Here is a 17,093-nt window from a genome sequence, read left to right as displayed (position 1 = left end):
AGGAACTAGATAGTTGAATCAACTTACTAGCGGCCTTTCACAGCTACCACCATACGTTGGAAGTAGCGACCTGCAACAGACAGTATCGACGAGCTTTGAGTGAACCTTGTGTCCAAGCGTCTGGTTGATGCGTCTAGTTCTATTGAATGATTTCTTTTCCTTTTTTCTTTAGTCTCTTCTTATGCCGCTGTTTGGCATTGTCTGGCTAATGGCGAAGCCGGAATTGCGGTGAGGTCCACGGATGCTTTTGCAGCAAAGCCAAGTTTTTCCAACCACCGCAATGCATAAGCCGGGATACCAGTGGCCGTATCCGCATCAGGCTGGATGACCAGCACTGGATGTCGCATATCCAGAGGGCCCGCACAACAGTCCCTTGTACTACAAGAACAACAAGAACAACAAGAACAACAAGAACATGGCACATATGACCGTATGGGAGCGCGTCTTCGGTCTTCCAGACGAGCTACGCTGTATCATCCTTAGCAGCTACTCGCTTAGAGAGTTTATGCTTCTGGCCAATGTTTACCAGGAGGCCCGCCAACAAGTGGCGTCTAGCATGGCGAAGCTCTGCCTCCACGCCCCGGAAAGGTTTCATGATCTCAGCCCCACGTCGCTACGGACCCTTAGCTACGTCTGTGCTAAGACTAAGTACGTATGCACACGAGCCACTAGCCACTAGCTAGCCACTAGCAACATCACCGTGCTTCTTGCTGAAGCCGTCGGCTTTGCACTGTTCCCTTCACGGCGTGCTTTTGTCGTGCTAGAAATTATTCACTGCCTTTGAAGCACCTCTCTGACTTTTGTCTCCGGTCCTCGATGGCGTACCTCTAGCCAGAACAAACCCACAAAACTGTACAACAGCCTCTGCTGGCGTTTACGCAAAATACCATGATAGATAGCTGACCGGCTGTAACATCGTCCGTGCGCAAGCCCCGTTTCAAACTTCGTCATAATCTACGATGATGGAATTTGTATATGAGCCTGCTGCCATGACTTTCGGGTGCAGTCTTTCGAGGTGAATGCAATGTTTGAGGTGAATGTAGTCGTTCAAGGTGAGTGCGATCGTTCGATGCGAGTGCAGTCGTTAGAGGTGAAAAAGCCCTGACCTAACGCAAGTGGTACGACATCAGACAGAGTGCCGAGTGGGCAGCCCATGGAGCGAGAGCCCCGATTTCGTCTGTCTTCAGCCAGCAATATGCTTGGGATGAGGTAGTGATGATGGTGCCGTGCAGGCCAAAAGGAAAAGCCCCGAGCCGCAACGCAGATGGCTTGCCCCATCACGACCAGGCTCAACCCCAGCAGGCCCAGCGAAACCTTAGATTACCAAACCGAACCTCGCAAGGCTCAATTTTGCCTCTTGGCATTGTAGCATCGGGTCCTCATCCGCTTTCCTTCCGAGACTTATCGTTGGACCATCTTTGTCTGACTTCTCTCATGTACGGCCATAGCTGAGTGATAAAATTTGCAACCCGTTCCTCCGAGAGATAACCACTCGAGCGCCTGAGTAGTCAGTAGTTGGGCTGGTGACAACTAGTGAACTGCGGGTGCTGTACTTTTTCTGGGCTGTACAAGTTCGGAGTAGAATGTGCCCTTGATCTGTTGCACAAAGAAAGGCCATGATAATGCGGCCTATGCCTACACTCTAATAGAGCCGCCTGCTGTCATCGTTGCGATTATTTTGTTGTCGGCCACACCCGTGAAACTCCACGGCGCCGGATCCGCCGTGACTATAATAAAAATGGAAAACAAGGAGAGAAGATGCATAAACTCCGAATTAACAGGCAACCCGGTCAAAAGCAATAATTGTTAAGAACTGAAGCTCTGTTTCATAAATAAGCCGTACCGAAGGATGAGAGTGTATCGGTTTGTTGAGGCCGCCCGCCATTCCTTCATACTCACAATCGGGAACGCAGAAACCTAAGAAGCCTGAATAAAGGCGCCCCTTTCTTCATGGACACTTGACATGCGTCGCTTTCGGCATGTTGCAAGAGTCCACTAACGTTCTAAAATGGAGTTTCGCATGTCGGACATTCGAAGTTGTAGTCCTCCGTGGAGCACTCATACCAATCGGATGAGTCGCATTCAAACGCTAGTCTTGTGATAGAGTCACAATCGACAGCTAACTCGCAGCCGCCATTCTCCATGTGCAATATCATGTGTGATTTTCTGGTAAACTTTCGATTGAATCCAATGCATTCAATGATCCTCGGTAGGTGCGATTGTTGGTGCTGGAGAGGTTAGCAGCTCTTCGTGCAACGGCCTCAAATTGACCATACATGCTTAAGATTGGATAGGCTGTCGAAGTATTCTGAGCGCTGTATGCACAAATTATGATCATCGACGTTGTGCTCCTGAAGCTGCCCCTGGCTCGCAAACCTTGCGTTGCAAGGCCCGCACGTGAAATGGACGCGCTCCAAATGGTCGTTTAAGTCTTCTTTACTGGGGTAGTCAACCCCGTTGTCACACTCTTGGCATTCATGGTGTCTCGGGGAATTTCTCAGATGTTGACGGAGAGCGTCAGGATGGGCCAAGTTTCTGTTGCATCGCCGGCAGTACGCATGTCTGGAAGAAGTGTGTCTTGATGCTGCTGTAGCGCTCTTTGAGAGACGAAGGGCTTGTCGCAAAGTTGGCAGTAGGCCATTGTCTTCAAGCTGACTTGAGAACTCGAAGAACGAAAGAGTCGCGGGCGCAAGATGAGGGGTGATTTCCATCTCCATCTATGCCAGCTCAGGTGACATCCGCGATATGCAGGCAGCCGAATCTCGGACGACATTCGACTAGCCTCCAGTGCTAATCCATTTCTATAGGACTGTTCCCCTCGACATATGTTTTTCCTGCTGTTGGCCGCTCCTAAAGTCTCTCATTGCCGCGCCAGTCACTATGCTTCAATTATGTGGCATCTTTACATGGATTGGGTGAAGGCTATCTGTCAGAAAAGGGCACGCTGCTCTCAGCTACACTTCTCATAACTTTGATGAAAGCAACAACCTGCAACGTCCAAAATGCCTGCAGAAATCACCGTGCTCGGTCCCGACGATGAATTAATTTATCATCATGCGGCAGCCAGGCGATCGACGTTGGTAGAGGGCATTTTTCTTGTCCATCTCTGCTCTTGGCAACGGGGCGGCAGGATTCTGCTCGTTCGATGCGACTGCCGCGGTTGCCGCCTGCCATCGTCCTTGGCGAAACAATATTCTTCGTAGGGTGGGGTAAGTCGCTCCAATGTATTGATGCTTGTTCCAAGTCGCTACGATTGTACTGGCTGCGAGCTCGTCATCTCGCTGTTGATTGTCAAACAATTTACGTCGTCGCATGCGTCGCCCCTCGGCAGTATTCGGCTGGGGCTCATCTGTCTTAGGCTCATCCGTCTTGGGCGTGTCCCCGCCAGTGCGGTCGAAAACTACAGTCTTGGGCATCGCTTGTCGACCACAGATCATCATGGGCAGGGTAATAGCCATCGACCTGCACAACGTTACAAGTCCTTGGGGCGGCGTGAATCCAAAATGCAGCCCATGTGAGTCTTGCCAATGCCGCCACAACCCCGACGAACCTGCGAAAAAAAAACTTGCAAGAATTTTGTCGGATTTTGCGTGAATCCATGCAAGCTGCATAGCATCGCCGCTTTTCGGCGCATAGCATCCGCGTCGTTTGCGTACAAGTTGATGCCAAGATAGTGACAGACGCGGATGGCCTCCAGCTCGGACCCAAAATACAGCTGCCCGGCAAATACATTCAAACAGATGGCGAATTGCGGAGGCACACATACGTCCAGCTGCTCCGGCACCGTGTATAAGTCCAAAGCATCCAGCGCACTATAGCCCGGGTTCGGCCGCGGCGCGTACAGACACAAGGCCACACTGGTGGATTTCTGGATCGCCGGCAGTAGCATTTGCGCCTCATAGGGGCTAATAACCATCATGGTGTCAATAGCGGGCGCTTGGGACCGCGGCGGGCTCACCAAAACCCACTGTATAGGCCGCTGCCTGCAGTCGGAGCCGGCCCCATCAACCGTCTGCGCAAAGTCCCGCGACACATACACATGACGTGGACATGTATTGAGATCCAGCTACCGCGCGGCACTCGTAGCCGACAGCGAGGCAAAAGCTGGCACCCGGGCCGACGAATCCGCAGCCAGGCGGCCCGTCGCCACGTAGGTGACCATGTCCGGATGCAGGGCATGCAACGCGGGCTTCTCAGGCGCAGCCCGCTGCACCTCGCGCTCCCGCTCAATCTCGGGCGACAGCTTGCGCTCCTGCTCCTCGCTCAGCGCCGCGACAAAGTGATCCATGAGCCTGAACGCGCGGAATCGCTAGTTGACGAGATCGTCGTCGCCAGTTGCGGCTGCGTTGTCCATGCGTGGCGCATAGCGAGTCTCCGTCGAAACGGCCTCTTGCTCCGGAAACTGGCTAGCTTGTGGCCTTGCCATTCGGAGCGTGCCGTCCTCTGTCTGCGCCGCTTTCCGACTATGGCCTGCGCTGGTCGACGTCGTCCCTGGACGGCCCACAGGGGAATGTTGCACGCTGCGTCTTCCCAGGTGCCTTGGATTGCCCATTGTAGAACATCGTGCTTCTTCCTGGAGCAAGATGTCTTTCAGAAAAGTACGAACCTGAACCCTTTGAAGCCGCCGACCGGCAGTGGAGAATGCTCACCCCAGTCATGGGAGGGATGTCTGAGCTGTCTAGCCTTCACATTGGGGACCCTAGCTGCCTTATCAATGGCAGCCCACGGCAGTCAAAGAAAATAGCCAAGCTACTGACTATGACACTCGCCTCCACAGGGCTTCGAGTCAACAACTTCAAAATTTGGGCCACGGTCAGCATGATCTCATCTATCCTCCGCGAAATACGTATAGAATTGCTCCAGGCTGGGCCAACGGTTGGTAAGATGTTCATAATAAGGCCAGGCTTTCCAGCCTTTGCACATCACATGTTTGCAAGGCACTCACAGTTAAAGATGCTTGAGATTCACGGGGGTACGGTCGATACGGATTTTACGTTTACTAGGGAGATGCTTAACGTGTGCGACGACTGCCTGCTGCATATTACCTTTGTTAAGAAGACAGTTGAGCAGCCGGAAGGGACCCGCAAATGGGTGAGGGAAATGATAGAGGAATTTAGGCGACCGCAAGGCAACGCGCATCATCGTTGCTCGGCACATAAGTCAGAAAGGCCAGTGGTGGTGCAGTAACTGCGTTTAAATGAGCTATCTGTCTAGTGAATTTTGGTGCTGCACGGAACCCGTAATGGGCAAAGGCATCATGTGTATTGATCCGAATACATCTTCTACCAATGAGACCATTCTGAGACGATTCCTCCCACATTTTCCCTGTGCCTTCCAATTCGCCTGCCGTGCATCCTTCTCAAGTTTTGAGTGCGTCGTGCATATATGTCGCAACCAGCCAATATGGTAAAACTCAGGTAGAAGTTCAATATTTAGCCGCCGGTCCGAAATGTTCCGTGGACGGTTCCGTCGTAGTCGATGTACTCTACCGTTACGTTGCGACCCTTCAACATGCGTTTGTCTCTTGCCTCAAATTCGAGCGCCATGGCAACATAGTCTTCTCTTGTCATGCTTTCGGGGTTGTCGACGAATCGGTCGCTCTCTAGCCATACAGAGATCGTGTGTACATTTTTGAATACCGCCATCCGCTCCAAACATGCGTCAAGGTCATCCCACGAGGAGCCTTCAAACATGACCTTTCCGATAGCATCCAGCTGAGTGCCGTAGTATCCGCTCATCTCCTTTACGAATTCGGCATCCGTCTCATGTGTAAAGAGAATCACATCTATGTCGCGTCGAAACGGAGCAGCGGAAGAGCTGATGAGGTCATGCTTTAGCTGCATGTAACGATCCGGAAGCTGGCTCGCCTCTGCACGACGTCGTGCAGAAACCCGCTTGCTTTCATTATCAGGCGCTTTGTCTTCCAGTAACTCCTTGGCGGTATCCCGTAGCAAGACAACAGGGCGCCTGCCTGCGATGCGCAGATAGAGCAAATCAACGGCGGGCTCCGGGTCGGAATCATCGCCAAGCAAGGCTTCGTCCGCTTCGCCTTGCATAGCAAAATGCCACACAAGTGGATCCTCGTCGAACATAATTTGAGAAGACATTGCAATTGTTGTTTGCGGTTGCATGTTTGGAAAATGTCGCTTTTGGAAGAATGTTTGTGAGCTTGTTGGTGAACTTGGCTAGGTGGCTGTGGAGTTAGTGTTGGCCCTGCACATTTTTGTCGTCACGGGAAGTATGACAAGGCTGTGGCCCGCACCAATCGCAGCCATGCAGCTGGTTATTACCTAAGCAGATATTACCTAAGCAATATACACTTGAGGGCGGCCCCTACATTCGCGCCCCCGTACACTCGCGCCCCCCGCTTAGTCAACAGCGCCCGCTGTAAGTTTTGCATAACCCGCTGTAAATTGGCCTATCTCACGGGCTGCTTCTATCTCGCAAAGGGCAGCATTTTGCGCCCCTTTTATGACCTTGTATATGACACTTGCTACAAGTAGGCTGTATCTTCTTTGGTAGCTGTTCTTGTTTACATTGGGGCTTGTCCTCTGCGTTGTCTTCTAGTCCGTCTGCTAGTACGTCCTCTGACCTTGCCTCGTCTAGGGGTCCGGTCTCCCGCTCGTCTTGAGGTCTGTCTTCTGGCTGCCGTATAGGTTGTAGTTTGTGGTTGTGTGTTGAAAAGCGCGCTTCAGATCGATATTCATATTCCCAATTACCATATTTTTTTTCCTTGATCAATATCGAAAATTGGCAACCTGCACGCCATCGACTGCAAGCATATACAATGCTTTGCCGGCCACATTCCCATTTAGATCTTCTAATAATAAAGCGATAGCCCTCGACAGCTGCGTAGATTTGCAATAGAGAAAGCAGGTCTTCTCGTGAGTCCCACCATTGAAAAGAAGGCAAAGATAGAGTATTGGGCACCATTGCATTGAGACGTACGAGGTAATGAGGTAAAGAGGAGGTGAGAGGTTGTTACGGAGATCTGGATTGTGGTGCGTTATGCCGCTGAGGAAGGGCTCTATCAGGGGCAACTTACAGCGGTCGCTGTTGACTAAGCGGGGGGCGCGAGTGTACGGGGGCGCGAATGTAGGGGCCGCCACACTTGAGCGTAGAAGTGGTGCGACATTTGACATTCAAAAGACGGCGATCATTCACTTCACTAAGACTGCACGCAAACTCAACGCAGACCCGTTTATCATCAAGGATCAAATCATTTACCCCAAGGACCATGTCAAGATTCTTGGGTTGATCGTGGATGCTCGACTCAAGTACAAGCAGCAGATTGCAAGGGCAGCATCCAAAGGTCTCGCGACTGCACTGGAGCTGACAAGGTTCAAGGGTTTGACAGCCGCAACGGCTCGACGACTGTTCTCCGCCACAGTGGCCCCAGCAGTGGACTACGCCTCAAATATATGGATGCACGCCTACAAGGATAGAAACGTAGGCCCCATCAACCGTGTTCAACGAGTGGGCGCGCAAGCAATTGTCGGGACTTTTCTCACGGTAGCAACAAGCATCGCGGAAGCGGAGGCTTCCATATTGAGTGCAGGAGAAAGGTTTTGGAAACGAGCGACTAAGATGTGGATCGATATTCATACGCTGCCTCAGACAAACCGCCTTCACAGAATTACATCTCGTATACAAAAACACTACTTCGGAGGCTACCGCTCGCCTTTCCACCAGGTAGCATACAGGCTGAAGAATGTACCCCTACAGGAGATCGAAACTATTCTACCATTCACTCTGGCACCATGGGAGAAGCGTATTCAAAGCATCAAACATGACAAGCCGAACAAGGACACCGAAATAAGCTGGGACATGTGCATAGCTGTGAGCAGCTCAGCACGAAATGACGTGGTGGGAGGTGGCGGAGCGATCGAGGTTACGGCCAACGGCGACGGCGAGGCACGACGCGGCACCTTTTCGCTCACAGTGGGATGGAGCGCCGAACAAAACCCATACTTTGGAGAACTGGCAACATTGGCACACGCATTAACCGGCATGCCTGATGTCAGGCACCGCCGTGTGGCACTTCTAACCACTAACCAGGCAGTCGCCCTTACTCTTCGCACCCCCCGACAACACTCCGGTCAGGAACATGTCCGCTCTATCTACAATAGCATCAAACGGCTATGGAAAAACGGAAATGACATATTGGTAGTTTGGATTCCTAGCTCCAGCCAAGACAAGACCCTACTGTTGGCCAAGCGGGAGGCAAGGCAAGCGACTAAGCAGGGCTCCATTCCCAGTCGCCAGGCCTCTATTATGAAATCCACTACCCTCAACCTCGAGAGAAAGAGAATCGAGACTGAGAGGAGTTTGCCGGATCGGGTAGGCAACCACACCAAGAAGGTGGATGCAGCCCTCCCAGGTGCGCACACTCGAGAGCTATATGACAACCGACCATGGACGGAGCGTAGTGCGTTATCGCAGCTGAGGACAGACATGTCAAGACTGAACAACTCGCTGTACAGAATCAAGGCAGTATCGTCAATGCTGTGTGAATGTGGCCGTGAACGGGAAACGGTGGCACATTTCCTCTTCCGATGCCCAAGATGGGAAGCTCACAGAAAAAAAATGTATCAGTGCACTGAAACTCAGAGAGGAAACATTTCATTCTTTTTAGGAGGAAAGGGACTGTCAGATGGACCAGATTGGAAACCGAATATGAAGGCAGTGCAAGCGGCGATCCGCTTTGCACTGGCCACGCGACGTCTTGAGAACAAACACCACGCACAGATTGCAACACTAACACCCACGCCTAACCTATAGCCCGCCTGTTCAATCTCGTGCCTGATGCAGCAGACACCGCTTTAGCTGCCGAAAATAGGATACTAAACACTTGGGGAAGAAGACCTCAAGCAAGTCCGCTCAGAAAATACCGCTCACGAGAAATCGCGACAGTAAAGGCAATAGCTATGAGGAGCAGACATTTCATGTCATGACTCATGGGCTTTTTGAGTAACAGCTTAGCTTCAGACTGGATACATTGCATAGGCTTATAGTTGCCCTCTTGGACTTCTCCACCGGGCGTAATAAACTGAATGAATGAATGAATGAATGAATGTACACGGCAACTGTGATTGCACAGAATATGAAAACTTTGATACAATTAGAAGCTGCCTTTTTTGCAGGTCTCAAATGCTTACGTTGCGGATAGACCGAAGCACAAAGCCACGCTGTAGCAGTATATCGACACAGTGATTAAATCTCCCATTTGCGCATTGTGCTGCAAAGAGAAATTTCGACAATAGAAATGGATCGGAAGTAGCGCAAAGATGATTGCACCAAGTAAGTGAGAGTATATGTTCACCGTTTCGTTGTTGAGGTAGAGCATGGATGCCAGTGAGAGCCATTTCGATGTAGATGTTTGTCTAGCATCACGTTTAGCGTGTTGAACCTGATGTCAGCGCCAGGAGATTGTCACCGATATCCAGACAGAAGGTACTCGTTATCTTTGCGCCAGGCTGGTAGCTCGTGGGAAAGAAGCAATTTGGGCGAAGTGCTGGCGCCGTTGGTGATCATGGCTAGCAGGTAATCATTGCGTTACATTGTCACTGGTCTCATAATTGCATCGCCGGATTAAATACAACTAGATTAAAAAAGCGTGCAGTCAGTGGACAAGCCACTAGTATAGCGTAGCGTGTTGCGCCACGAGTCAGTGACACTCACAGTAGCCCGGTTGTTGCCAGAATTGGCCCCCAGCCCGCCAGATGAACTACACAGGCCTTTTTCCCATGTCACTTCCATTTGCGGTTGCCATTTACTACATAGCCAATTACAGCTGATGCTATTTACTGCCTACCATTCATGCCGCTGCCATTCACAGCTGTTGCCATTTACAGCTGTTGCCATTTACAGCTGTTGCCATTTACAGATGCTGCCGCCATTTACAGCTGTCGCCATTTATTACCATGCTAAGCCCGACACTGCGCTTGAGCAACGTCCAACACCTGCATGAAGCGACACACTGGATTCTTCTAGAGCCGGAGCAAACCGTCAGGAATTTGCTTCTCATTCGTACCGGTCGGGGATGTGTACTTGAAAAATAGCCGTGACTTCACGTCGGGCACGACCCCGAGGTGCTGGGCGGTACGCACAAGCAAGGGCGGAGACACCAACCACACGCCGAGGTGCGAAGGTGACGCGCCAGACTTCTGGTGGAAGGAGTGCTCAGGCAGATTTATGGGGCGGTGGCATAGAGTTGCGCAACACGCGCCGTGGCGCATATTGTTCTCTTTCAACATGCCAAATTCTGACCGTCGCAGCCAGAAGGTTGAATGATAAACGAGCATTTCGGATTTCGGCATCAAGGATGGTGTCGCTTAGCCGGATCTTGAATTTCTCGTCGACGGAGCCAGCACGTCCGAGCGAGGCAGCGTCGCCGAACGAGGCAGCGTCGCCGAACGATCCAGGACAGCCCAAGGAACCACCAAGACCAAATGGATCAGCATCGCCGAATGGACCAATGCCGCCGGGCGAACCAGCATTGCTAGGCAACGCCAACTCCCTTCCTCATCGAAGTGGACATGGAGCGTCAACAAGCGAAAGACCACAATAAAAAACAACCGATGCGAAACAACTGGTTCATTATAAAAGCCGAAAATGGGAGTACGAAGGTCATGAGTGGCTTGAGCCAGGCATTCTGTCGTTATGTCTCAAGCCTGTCGGATCAAACAGCGCAAATGAGCTTGTCCGCAAGGCTTACATACAACACGATAACCCTGACGACCTTCTGCGGCCCATCTCTGTGCGGATCGACTCCCTTGCCTGGACCAGCACTCAACTCTGCTCTTCGCAGATTCCAATGCCATTTCGTATGACACCCCATCCCCGCCCCGAACAAGCTTGTGCGTGCACGGTCACAACTCACCTCTACATCGAGCTACCCGCTCAGTCATGATTGAGCTGTCCCAGCGCTCGCACACCACGGCAAACGTGCTGCAATTATTTGATCAGCCCTCGGCAAAGCGGGGTTGCCGACGGCCGTGCGGCTATGACATTTCGCAAAACTCAATTTCATCAAATGTGCATGGCTTTTTTTGTCGACCAGCACGCCTGCAGCGGCCTCCGTGGCCACCCTCCGCGTCCCAAGGACTTATCTCGAACGCCGGTTTCTGGTTCACATGACGCGCATGTGTACACCTCAACTCCAGTCCTGGAATGGTAGGTCAGACAGACTTTGCTCAGAGAGGCGCTCATCACATAGTTAATGCAAATAATCTTATCTCAAGTTCTGATCACTAGTGTCTAAACTCGCAAAAACTGTCAATCACCGAAGCTTGGTTGGCACACCATTTAGGCTCAGCCGTAGCATACATGGCGACGGCAAGAAATCTAAAATTTCCAATGTTATGCCGCAGCAGCCGCGCCGGGCTGGACACTTGGTGGACTTCGCTCCTTGAGCAAGCAATCCAGTTGCTCTATGACTCTGTCCTCGTCCTCCAACGAAATACATCGATACTCGACAACAAATCGCTTATCGGCTTTGAACGTTTCCACGAATCGTCTGGGAACCCAGCTTCGGTACATGTAGATCTTGCCCCCGCCAATGCCAATAACCCTCGCCCACGCGCCCGGTTGCTTCCGGTCGGCCCGTTGCTTCCGGTCAGCGCTTCTCAACATTTCTTGCGCCATCGCTGCCATCATCAATGCTATCTGCGTGTCCTCTTCAGCTTTCTTGGGTTGGATGCGATGGTGCTCCTCAGCTCTACGTTCTCCGAATTCCTTCTTCTCTCCTTTGGCTTCTGGTAGCAAGGTCATGGGGTGTTCTAACCTCCTGTCTGCCATCTTCTCAAAATCGGCAACAGTTACCACCAAACCTCTGGGTGGGACTTGGAAGATGCCATCTGCATCTACCACTAGCGTAGTACCTCCATATCGTAGGTGCAGCTGAGGCTCTTGTCCAGGCCGGCGTGGTCTTCGTGGCCACAATCCGGACGATTCAAGCAGCGCTACCATTGCTTTTGACCTAGCCTTGCCATAGCGCTTCAGCTGTTTCACAATGCTTCGCCGCGAGGCTTGACACGGAGATTTTGCCCCAGTCGTCGCCGCCTCGGTGCGCCTCCTCCTGAAATGTATGCGAAATGTGTCCTTGTCCTTCTCGCTGCAGTATAGCGATTCGATATATGGGGGGCCCCAAAGGAGCTCACCCGAGATCATCGGCCTAGTAGCGCCTTTTCTGTTGGATGGCGGACGTTGTCTCCGTTTCGCTGGTGTGTCATCCTCGGAATTGAGCCTTCGCTTCGACCCAACCACTTCGTGAACTCGCGATGACAGGCCTGAGACTTCCATGATGTGTCCTTTGCCGGATTCTCTCCTAGGTCGTTGTGTCGTAAATAAGCATCCTGGGTAGACGCTCGTGCTGCAGTCTGTCGATGCCGATGGCAAGGGTGGAGACGTTCTCGTCCGCCCGGTTGTTAGAGGCGTGTCGGCCATTGCCCACGTGACAACGCGTCTTTATCGCGGCAGCAAAGAACTTGCCCCGCACTGTTTACGTTGCAGCTCGACAAGTCCATATTTCCATGGCTGTGGGGATAAGAAAAAGTACTTCAGTTCTGTGATACGACTCACGCCGCCTCCGTACCAGGTATTCGACCTATTTTTGTCCCCCCCCATACCCAAGTCATGGCCGTGCCCCTCGATCCCAAGTTTCCTGAAAATGTTGCGCAACTCGCCGCCCAGTCCGGCCCTCACGTTCTGTCGCACCTTGGTGACAGATTGGGAGCACCCGCCAGCAAATGGGGCTCTGACGAAATGCAAGCCGTCAGGGTCACCAAGGACGCCAAAGCTTGGCAGACACGTTTTCTATCGTCCCTAGACGACAATCATGAAGAGTCGTGTCCAATCTGCCAACGCTCGAGCTCATCCTCTCAGCAAATTAATCTCAACGTGGTTGAGCGTCTTCGCGAACGTGTTTCCGGACTTCGCACCGCCTCTGAATCTTCCTTGTACAGCTCCCCCGATGGTCGTTTCCGCCTCGCACTGGCCAGATTAATTCGGTCCGATGTTCGAGATGAAGACAGGAAATATTCCACCCGCGAAAGTGCTGGTAACAGGCAGGCCACGCATTATCCCGGTTTTGTCCCCTCATCCACGATTCCAATTCCGGAATCCTCATCCCCTGCGCGGCCGTCTTCGTCCGAATATAGCGGTAGTCGCGCTAGCGTTCCTCTGGACGACGACCAGAACGAGTCCCGCGCCCGCAAACCAGAGTTACTTGTGGCCGAGCTGGCTAAGGAACTCTTCTCCCTGTCTCTGTACTCGGTCCTAGAACAATCTCGCCCCCAGGAAGAGTATTGCTTTCGCCCAGAGAGCCATATATGAAGGGCAGTGATTGCTGGCAGAACCATTGTTGGCGCCGATGATGGCGGCCTCTGTACAAAGTTTCTCGAGTCCTCTTCCTGGACAATCCTTCACCCGTCCCTCATCATGGGTGAGTGTAAGCCGGCATCCCAGAATCTTTTTTATGACGACCGTACTGAAAGATATTTTCCTGTTTTAACTATCAAGGCTCTGGCTCAAGTCGTCGGAGAGGCTGTCACGACCTGGAAGCAGTATAGCACTACAGAACTATTCCGTGATGGGTTCGACCTTTCCTTCTGCCTCCCCCCACTTGGGCCCACTCTCCAGCTAACCAGCTCGCTTGATATAGCGTCTATTCATATATCTGCAATGGCACGTTTATCCGTTTCTTCCATTTTGACTTCGGCTCTCACTACGACGAAGAATACTTGAACGCGCCCACGGAGAATGCGGCAGTTGGACCTTGTCCGAGACCATCCAGAAGACACATGCATTCGCGTATCTAGTACGAAGTGGCTGGATCTCGAGGAGCCTAAAGACGTCATTCTCTCCATTTGCCATATACTGACTCGATTGCGACTGGAAGAGGGTCATGAAGCCGTACCTCAGTCAGAAGCCACGCCAGATTTAGAGATGGAAACATCTTGTACCTCGTCCGAATCAGATTATTCTGTCGAGATGTGAAGGGCTTCTAAACGAGGCTCATCGCGCCTGGCAACAGGAAGGAAAGACCAACAGATCGGCTCTTCTTCTCATGTGCGTGCTGGGTACACTTATTTATAGATGTGGTCGCTGCTATTCTGAAAAGTGCTGTGGTGATTGCAGGTCGCTTCTCTTCGTACCTTCGCATCTCGCACGTAAGCGTGTATTGTGGCCATGGTAATACTTTGAAGGCCATGCTCGAGAGGTTGTAAAACGTTCCGTGTGAGCTATTCAACTCCATGGGCCGATAGAGATCCGAAGGGCCTCTGCCCTATTAAGAGTGCCCTCTCTACGTCTCGCAGCATTCAGAAGCGCGGCTCAAGTTTGGCGGATGGTATCCTTGGAACATGATGTCTCTTCGTTTGGTGCGATTCTTCCTTGAGGGCCTCCCGTTCAATCGTCGGCTGCAGCCGGCGCCCAACCTGACAAAGAACGGCTTGCAGCCTGCGGACAGATTAGAATGACGCTACGGGCTGCATGGGTGACGGAGAGGCGTGAGAAGGGGAAGCATTGCGCGGCCAATTTCGACCGTCGCGAGACGCTCATAAGAAGGTCGCCCCTAAACAGAAAGCGTTCCGGCCTAAACCGAAGTAGCGACATTATGGCCCAGTTCAATCCTTCTGACCATGCTTCGCAGGGGTCTGGAAACACAGTGACGTCCACCTGGACGAAAATATTACCCTGTCCGCCTCTTCTCCTGGCCAGCCTTCCCTCCTGCTTTTGAACAACCCTGCAAACCTGACCACCGTCTCACCCCCCGCAGACTGCAGCTTCAAGACCGTGCCACGCGCGTCCGGGCCCTCTGGCACGCCTCTGTGGCCGGCGAACAGTTCTCTAGTCACTACCTTTCCCTCGTCGGTACCCTCGGCATCTTGGGCAGCGCCCAGGCCGCCAGTGCCAACCGCGCCGCTGGCCAGTACCCGCACCGGGATGAGCTTGCTGGCCATCATTCTTGCCACCGTCCTTTTGGGGGTTCATGTGCCGTATGGTCGTAGATAGTCTTCTTTCTGTAAAGAAAGCGCAGGCTTTAGAATGCTTGTGTCAATCGAGAGCGTACCCCTTTCAAGAGGCCGCTAGCCACCGTGCTTTTGGCAGCTCTGCATGAGCAATCGCGTGAGAAGATCCGCATTGATGGTGACCGTCATGCATAGCGTGAGCAGCAGACACAGCTTCCCTTGTAGGCCAAGGCTTGCAAGGGAATGCATCCGTCGCATTGATGACACCCAGCGCGAGAAGCCATTGAGCTGGAAGAATAGTCAATGCGAAGGCGACGGCTGATCTGAGTATATACACAGACACCTCTCCCGGTGCGTGAGGCGACAGGACTTTTCGCATCAAACCGCTGCACCATCTCAAACGCGCTGACCTCAGACGACTACATTCACCTCGAAGACTGCAGCCGACAGTCATGGCAGCAGGCTCACGTACAAATCCCATCATCATAGATTGTGACGAAGTTCGCGACGGAGCTTGCGCGCGTGAATGTCATAATCGGTCAGCTATCCTTCACACCATTCTGCGCAAGCGCCGGCAGAAGACATACTGTCTTGTTGAGCTGTTCGACTACAATAAATTTGGCATCGAGGATCTCCGACAAAGTCCAAGAGCGGTGCTTCACAGGCAGCGTTCAACTTCAAGCACAACAAAGGTACGCCATCGCGAGAACAGTGCAAAGCCGACGCCGTACACGCGAGTTTCGTGCAACAGGATATCCAATCTGGCCCGGCAGAAGCTGGAGCGACGGATGCCGTTTCCCGAAAAGCTTTCCGAAAAGCCTTGCTGCAGCTGCGACGAAGCCGACGGTTGCCGCCAGTCGTACCAAAATCGCGCGATGTGCTATGACTGCGACGACACAAACTGCCGGATCGGATCGCTTTGCACGAACCGTCTGGCTACCGAAAGTCAGAGTCGGTGTAAGGTGCTTCGAGTGGGAGACAAAGGATTCGGGCTCTTCACCAACGAGGCGATTGATCGAGAGCGTTTCGTGGCGCAATACACAGGCGAGGTCATCGCTATGAGCGAGTGCTGGAGGCGCTACTGCTCAATGTACCAAAATCAAAGGTGCATTACGTAATGCACATGGATATGGGCTTGGCCTGCGACGCGATCAGCATCGGTAGCGAGGCTCGGTTTTTAAATCACCACTGCGACCCCAACTGTGTTGTGCAAAAGCGAGTGGTGTCCGGGGTGCCGTGCTTGTTCATCTTCGCCAAGCGGCACGTGAAGGCTGGCGAAGAGCTCACGCTGGACTACAATTTCGAGACGTTTCCGGGGGCCGAAAAACAGCGTTGCTTCTGCGGCGCAAAACATTGTCGGGGCTTCATTGGCTGAGCGAAGGCTGTACATACGCCAAACAAGACGACGGAACACTTGGACGCGCGTACTCTTATTTCCTGGCCCTTGAATGACTAAAAACTAGCACTGAAATGACATTTCAATCCTATATATTTCGGCTCCGTCGCCCCAGCCACTGCCAACTGCGCACTTCATAGTGACCCTTGAGCTGCTATTGAAGGGAAGCAGCACTGATAAAAGCAGTGCGAGGACATACAAGCACGTGGCACAAAGGCATGATATTATGTTTGGCTCCCTGTATACAACAATCTTTCTAAAATAAGACATTCGCCTCTCAAGCCGCCTTCCACTTTTCACCGCCACTTTCTAGGTGATCCCGCAGTGCCAGAGTGTAGACAGCTCCCTTTCCCCAACTCCGACGCGCCAGACCTATCCGGCACCGGCTGAATCACTCTCTGAAATATACACCAGGCGTCTACTCCCGAGGCATTTTCATTGTTTTTCTTTCAGTGCGCACTCTTAAAATTGACTTGCAGAACCTGAGCCAACCGCTGCGTTCGAGGAACGTGCCTTCGGTCGCTCTTTCGCCTTTGCCAGCAGACACAAGGCTCACTCCTCATCTGCTCAAGCTAGCCGAACAGCGATGTTGCGCGACAGTTTAGCGCGGCAGTACATCGTCTAGTTTGCGCTCACCATGTGTGCTGGGACCTGGGCATCGAACGAGATAATTGAGTTGGTCCACGAGAGAGACGTGCAACTTAGCTTCAGCTACGATATGGACA

General features: G+C 52.3%; 5 protein-coding genes across 5 annotated transcripts; 2 read left to right on the top strand and 3 right to left on the bottom strand.

Moving 5' to 3' along the window:
- Positions 1-3,041: 3,041 nt before the first annotated feature.
- ISF_09705 (hypothetical protein) lies at positions 3,042-4,288 on the bottom strand (the record flags this gene model as incomplete). The annotated part of the gene is made up of 3 exons (XM_018853306.1): positions 3,042-3,462; positions 3,657-3,905; positions 4,071-4,288. 3 exons carry the CDS (start codon positions 4,286-4,288, stop codon positions 3,042-3,044), a joined length of 888 nt encoding a protein of 295 aa, XP_018699522.1.
- Positions 4,289-5,432: 1,144 nt separating this feature from the next.
- On the bottom strand, positions 5,433-6,107 carry ISF_09704 (hypothetical protein; the record flags this gene model as incomplete). The annotated part of the gene is made up of 1 exon (XM_018853305.1): positions 5,433-6,107. The coding sequence occupies one exon, from the start codon at positions 6,105-6,107 to the stop codon at positions 5,433-5,435; it is 675 nt and encodes a 224-aa protein (XP_018699521.1).
- Positions 6,108-7,008: 901 nt separating this feature from the next.
- On the top strand, positions 7,009-8,513 carry ISF_09703 (hypothetical protein; the record flags this gene model as incomplete). Its single annotated transcript, XM_018853304.1, has 2 exons — positions 7,009-8,428; positions 8,491-8,513. The coding sequence occupies 2 exons, from the start codon at positions 7,009-7,011 to the stop codon at positions 8,511-8,513; spliced, it is 1,443 nt and encodes a 480-aa protein (XP_018699520.1).
- Positions 8,514-12,636: 4,123 nt separating this feature from the next.
- On the top strand, positions 12,637-13,335 carry ISF_09702 (hypothetical protein; the record flags this gene model as incomplete). Its single annotated transcript, XM_018853303.1, has 1 exon — positions 12,637-13,335. The coding sequence occupies one exon, from the start codon at positions 12,637-12,639 to the stop codon at positions 13,333-13,335; it is 699 nt and encodes a 232-aa protein (XP_018699519.1).
- A 1,292-nt stretch (positions 13,336-14,627) lies between these two features.
- On the bottom strand, positions 14,628-14,966 carry ISF_09701 (hypothetical protein; the record flags this gene model as incomplete). The annotated part of the gene is made up of 2 exons (XM_018853302.1): positions 14,628-14,657; positions 14,697-14,966. The coding sequence occupies 2 exons, from the start codon at positions 14,964-14,966 to the stop codon at positions 14,628-14,630; spliced, it is 300 nt and encodes a 99-aa protein (XP_018699518.1).
- Between the last annotated feature and the right edge of the window lie 2,127 nt (positions 14,967-17,093).

This window comes from Cordyceps fumosorosea, assembly GCF_001636725.1.
Source record: "Cordyceps fumosorosea ARSEF 2679 chromosome Unknown scaffold_65, whole genome shotgun sequence".
NCBI classification, from domain to species: Eukaryota; Fungi; Ascomycota; class Sordariomycetes; order Hypocreales; family Cordycipitaceae; genus Cordyceps; species Cordyceps fumosorosea.
This window is presented reverse-complemented; position numbering and strand designations above follow the sequence as displayed.